The sequence below is a fragment of the Moschus berezovskii genome, chromosome 5 (genome assembly GCF_049115385.1).
Source record: "Moschus berezovskii isolate FMDL1 chromosome 5, NW_MosBer_1.0, whole genome shotgun sequence".
NCBI lineage: Eukaryota > Metazoa > Chordata > Mammalia > Artiodactyla > Moschidae > Moschus > Moschus berezovskii.
The window spans coordinates 95,157,657-95,163,822 of record NC_142464.1 but is presented as its reverse complement, the minus strand read 5'-3'; the positions used below and the strand labels follow the sequence as shown (position 1 = coordinate 95,163,822).

The following is a 6,166-nucleotide window of genomic DNA, read 5'->3' as shown; positions in this document are numbered from 1 at the left end:
GGAAGACAGAGAATGAGATGGCTGGATGGCATCACCGACTCTATGGACATGAGTTTGAGGGAACTCTGGGAGTTGGTGATGGACAGGGAGGCCTGGCGTGCTGTGATTCATGGGGTCGCGGAGAGTCGGACACGACTGAGCGACTGAACTGAACTGAACTTTAGTATCTTTTAACATGTTATTTTGTGTTTTGTAAATATATGATGGGTTGAGGTACCCAAGAAAGGATCCTGTTGCCTACTTTTCCAACTTCATCACCTTAAGCTACAAGTCTAGGTATCTCATTGTATTTTTCCTAATTCCCTCCTTGGTTTCATAGTACAAGCCCAGGTTTCTGGTAGCACTAATTTTCAAATGAGTGGTATAAGTGTGGACAAACTGGTGGCTCTCCTGAGGACACTGGAGGCTTAGTATCATTGCTCAATTCTTTATTTTCACTTTGTTGGCATACTGTTTTCATATCTTGTGCTTTCTTTTACAATTTCTAAGATTATTTCTCCCCAAAACTCAGAGCTTATGGGCTATCTCTTCCATATCCAAAAAAGGAAAGAAATTTTTCTAAAAATCTCTTAATAAAGGAATTTTGGGTATTGGATGGTGTAGTTGTGGGGTTGATGAATTTGGTGGTGGGTTCTTCTGTGTTTGCAATGGAGTCTGTATTGTTTCTTATGGGGACTGTTGTGATTATAATGGAGTCTGTTGTGTTGGCACTGGGGACTGTTGTGTTGGTGCTGGGAACTGTTGTGTTGGCGCTGGGGACTGTTGTGTTGGCATCGGGGACTGTTGTGTTGGTGCTGGGGACTGTTGTGTTGGCATCGGGGACTGTTGTGTTGGCGCTGGGGACTGTTGTGTTGGCGCTGGGGACTGTTGTGTTGGCATCGGGGACTGTTGTGTTGGCGCTGGGGACTGTTGTGTTGGCATCGGGGACTGTTGTATTTGTAATGGAGTCTGTTGTGTTGGTAATGGAGTCTGTTGTATTGGTACTGGGGACTGTTGTGTTTGTAACGGAGTTTGTTGTGTTAGTAATGGAGATAGGAGGGGATTTTGTTGTAGTTGCTGGTCTTGGGGGTAGAGGTGGAAAGAAGGGAGGATAAAATGGAGGATATGGAAGGAACTGTTGAGGTCTAGGTGGATAAGGTCTTGGTGGATTTGGATAACCTGGGAAGAAAGGAGGGCGTGGTGGAATTCTCCCTGGACCAGAAGGTAGAAGAAGGTATGGTGGAATTCTCCCAGGACCAGAGGGTAGAGAAGGGCGTTGAACAAATCCTGGGGCAGAAGGAATGCGTGGTGGAGGAAGCCGAGCAGGTGGCAGTGGTCTAGGCACTGGTAGGCTTGGGCCTCTGTGACTGTCTCCAGACTATGGGAAAAAAAAAAGAAGTAAACAGTTTTAAATTAGATATTTCAGTGTCAGGCATAAAAATGTGTATTTTCTGTGTTAGGCAGAATTCTTAGGTGGCTCCCAAGATTCCTATTCCCTGCTGGCCCAAGCTGGCCTGACTTATCAGTTGAGCTCTTTTATTGTAAAATAGGTTCTACAGGTCAGAGGGAGAATTCTGAGAGACTTGAATGCCTTCTGCTGACTTTGAAGCAGAGTGCCACACACCATGTGTGGAGATGATGACTTGGGTGTGAATGCCTTGGGTGGTAAGAACTGGGATTGGTTTCTCGTTCTTAGCCAGAAATCAAGTGGGGACTTCAGTCTTACTGACAAGGGACTGAATTCTGTCAACATCCATGCAAGTTGAAAGAGGACCTGGGTTGCAGAATGGACTATAGCCCTGCCTATACCTTTGGAAATTTCTAAAAGTATGAGCAAGAATCCAACTGAGCCAAGGCCAGAGTCTGACCAAAGAAATAGCAAGACAATAAATGCATTTTAAAAAACTACTAGTTTATGGCAGCTTATTACGCAGCAATAAAAAACTCTTACATGTGTCTAAAGTCTGTGTCAGAGAAAATGTGGACTTTCTTTTTTACTCTCTGAATGCCTAGTCTCTCAATGAAACTTGAGATAATACTGAGTGGAAAGAGTTCAGTCAAATCATTTTGTTTGCTTATAGTAGAATGTGTGCTTGCTTTCAGGGTTGTTCCAGGCTTTGAACACTAATAAAGTGTGAAAGATATTACTACCTTTTGATCTACACTAATGTAGGAGATGGTATCACCGACTCGATGGACATGAGTTTGAGTGAACTCCGGGAGTTGGTAATGGACAGGGAGGCCTTTCGTGTTGTGGTTCATGGGGTCGCTAAGAGTTGGACACGACTGAGCGACTGAACTGAACTGAACTGAATGTAGGAGAGGTAGAGACACACTCACTCCTGCCTTTTGTGAGTCTACAAACCAAGTACCTACAATACACAGCAGTTCAAAAATGGCCGAAAGGGAGGCAGAAAACTAATCTCTTGGAGTTTCATGCCCAGGTTTAAATTCTGAATCTGCTACTTAGAGATTGTGTGAATGTGGAGTCCTTTTGAGACTCTCTTTCCTCATTTGGAAAATGTCAGTCCTAAAAGTATCCACCTCCTAGGGCCATTGTGAGATTTGTTGTGAAATGGTGCCTGTCATGTACTTGGACCATGCTTGGTTCAGGTACAGTGCTCAAGAAATATTACCTGCTACTCTGAAAATACAACTTTTAACAAATAGTGCAAGAAACAAATGTTGATTAGGTTTCATCAGAGGAAAGATTAATGGTTGTCTCACTAAAAAGCCAGCCTTTGTAAAGAGGCTTAAATAATAAAAATGGGGAGAGGGTGTGCAAGTGAAGGGAAAATATGGCAACACTCTAGGGTAAGAAAGTACAAGTCTTCCTTTACTCAGGGTTTCTATGGACACACAAGCACATTCCTTCTTGCTCTCCTCTGGCCCTCCACCTATTGGTTTGTCTGTTGTTTTCCCTTTGATAATTCCTCACTTTAGAATTGGACTTCCCAAGTGGTGTGGTGATAAAGAATCTGCCTGACAATGCAGGAGATACAAGAGATGTGGGTTTGATCCCTGGGTCGGGAAGATCCCTTGGAGAAGGAAATGGCAACCCACTCCAGTATTCTTGCCTATAAAATTCCACAGACAGAGGAGCCTGGTGGGCTACAGTCCTTGGGCTTGCGAAAAGTCGAGCACGACTGAGCACGCACAACTTTAGAATTACCTTAAATTGTCCTTGATTCCTTATCATGAGTTCTTGAACAGGGCTGGCAGATAACAAAAGCACTGTGCCACCACAGATTATGGTCCTTCAGTGCTGTCCTGCAAACCTCTCAAGTATTTGAAGTTTGCTTTTCACATTCCCTAGTGGTCTGTGATTTTCCTAAGTGGATACTGATTTTATTAAAATTCTCTATCGTTTTCTGAGCCCCCATCCTCCCCACCAAGATGATTTTCCTCCCTCTTCTCCAAAATGATGCACGCAATTGGAAATGAGTCACAGATTTGCCAGCCACACAACCATAAAGTCATCAATATCTAGATATTTCCTTTGTTCACAAGTAACATCTCAGAGCTCTGTCAGTTGTCCCGTTTGCTTCCTGTGCTTCATATATGTGCCTTTCAATTGGCTTGTTCTTCTCAATTGGCTTGTTTTTCTCAGTAAACTATCCCGTATGTTCAGTTTACCTTTATGAAAAAGGTCCCCTTTCAACTGTGCTTTCCCTTGCTGTGATAGATCTCTGCATCTCTTTCCTTTATAGCAATACTTTCAGAAAATGTACTCTAGGCTTGCTAACCCTACTTCTTCGTTTCTATTGACTCTTTAGTCAGGCTTCTCCCCACAACATGTCAGTGAAATTCTTTTATTGGTGTACCAATGAGGTAATAAAATGCCAAAACTCTTCTCTACATCAGTACTCTTGTTTGCCCTCCCTAGCTAGTGATGGTTGACTGGAGTTTGGAGGATACTTGACTCAAGGGCTGACAAGCCAAAAACTAGTCACGGTGTTTTAAAAGTTTCAGATTTAATTTTTAACTTTCCAGAAAACAAATTCCGAGTGTAGGGAAAATATTTAACATAATTTTCATTGTTGACCCAAAGAATTAGGTAAAAGTAGCCTTGTCTCCTAAGGATATTCTGATATAGATCCAAAGGTTAGGTCTAATGAAAAATCTTCATAGTATTTGCCTGTTCTTTTTCTAATCTCTTAACCCAGCCACAGTGATTGGTTATTTTTCCATCTTGGGGTCAAGGTAGTGAACTTGGTAAAAATGATGACAATACTATGTCAGTAGAATAACCTGTCCTCTCACTGGAATATAATTGGAGTTGATCCTTTAGACCTAAATTTATTTGTATTTTAATAGAATTAATAGTAAACCATTTGTCTTTCTTTGAGGTTATGAGATAATGTCTGTACATTATTTTAATTTATATAAAATTATGTATAATAGAATGAACATGCAAAAGATTTCATGCTCAATATTACTATTATCTTGCCCTTATGTAAGAGATATTCTACTCATTGCGTTTCTAAAATTCAGTAGTTTTTAATGCTCATTAGTCTCATATAATTAAGCTGAGAAAAGACTTATTTCTATTTAGACTGCTTATATTATTGAACTCAAATTTATTTTGGAAAGAAAATAATTATTTAGATAATCAAAATATGATCCTTTAATTAAGAAAATGTTTTTTCTCATATTCTGAGGATATAAACATATTGAAAATCAGCTTTAAGATTAGGTCAGTAAGACATGATATGAACTTTTAAATATGTCTCTATGTTTAACTGGCTTATCAAAAATTATATCATAAGAACTTAATAATATAATATACTTAGTGATATAATGCACTAATACACATTTAGGCCAATGTTGGACTCCCCGAGTGACCTAGTGAATGATCTGGTCTTATTCAAGTTTCTGAGAGTAGATGGAAGAAGCATTATTTGATGTTTCAGAATGATATAATTTTATGTTTCCTGTTTTGTGAAAGTCCTAATGATCTGAAAAAAAGTTTTCTTTTTCCAAATGGTATAAAAGATCTTACAGATCTTTGGCAGAAATTACTCTGGAATTAATCTCCTCATTTCTATATTGGAATTCATCCATCCCTCCTTGGAGATTTTCATTTCACTACTTAAGAAAACCAAAAACTTGTGGGTTTTTATCCTTTGCAATTTAAGATATTTAGAAGCTTCTACAGTCTTTTCCATGAGATATGTTGGTACAAATGTTTATAGTTTCTCAAAAGCTAATATGCATAGATTCCCCTGAGTGCTTCATAAAATGTATATCCTTAAATCCTCCTCTCTGGGCTCTCTTGTTTGTTCTGGGATGAAGCACAGAATATATAGCATATTTTTAATAAATGAATCTGTTTACTCCGATGTAGATGATTCATGAACACTGTGTATATCTGCTCAGTCCTGTCTGACTCTGTGATCTCATGGACTGTAGCCTACCAGGCTCCTCTGTCCATGGGCTTTTCCATGAACACTATGATGACCATAAATGTTCTTTTTTACCTATCTCATTTTATAGATTAGGAAATAAAGTCCCAATAACATTAAACAGCAGTGTTAAATATCAATAATATTCAAATATTGTCTTTCAGTATGTTGGATCAAATTAGCTTTTAAATTTAAGGCAAATTAAAACACTAGAAAAGTACTTCAACAATGATTGCTAACTACTAATATATAAAGTAGGATGATATCATTAATGCAAAAAGAAATCTGAAGTAGTAGTTGTTAGAAAAATATACAGATGTGTGTAATGAGACTTACCGAGAAACATGTTATAAAAGCCAAAAGGCCCAAGGTCAAGCACAGTGGTTTCATCCTTATGGTTATTTCTGAAAATGAGCACAGTGGTTGATCAGCATTCCTTTTTAATAGTACTATTTGGAAAGTGTCCCAACACTTGTATATGACTCATACAGGAATACTACTGCAGCATTTTAAGAATTTTGTCTAGTATTATTTTGGGCTCACTATTAATGTCAGTAGGCTGTAGTAACATTTAACTTCAGAATGATGAAATTGGTTCTAACTTTTGACTTGTGAATGGCAAAAAAGTTGTTCAGAAAGTATTTATACCATAGAAAATTTTATAAGTAAGGTTTTGGATTTCAGAAGTTGCTACTTTGAAATGGACAACTTATTTGGATTTGAGTATCTTGGTGTTTTTAAATAGTGATTATAGAGCTTTGTAGATTTCTACAGACTTGTAT

At 38.6% G+C, this 6,166-nt stretch overlaps 1 protein-coding gene across 1 annotated transcript; it reads right to left on the bottom strand.

Moving 5' to 3' along the window:
• Positions 1 to 447: 447 nt before the first annotated feature.
• On the bottom strand, positions 448 to 5,774 carry LOC129561795 (uncharacterized). The gene is made up of 2 exons (XM_055434552.2): positions 5,721 to 5,774; positions 448 to 1,357 (listed from the first exon to the last, which is right to left on the bottom strand). The coding sequence occupies exons 1-2, from the start codon at positions 5,772 to 5,774 to the stop codon at positions 515 to 517; spliced, it is 897 nt and encodes a 298-aa protein (XP_055290527.2). The 3' UTR covers positions 448 to 514.
• Between the last annotated feature and the right edge of the window lie 392 nt (positions 5,775 to 6,166).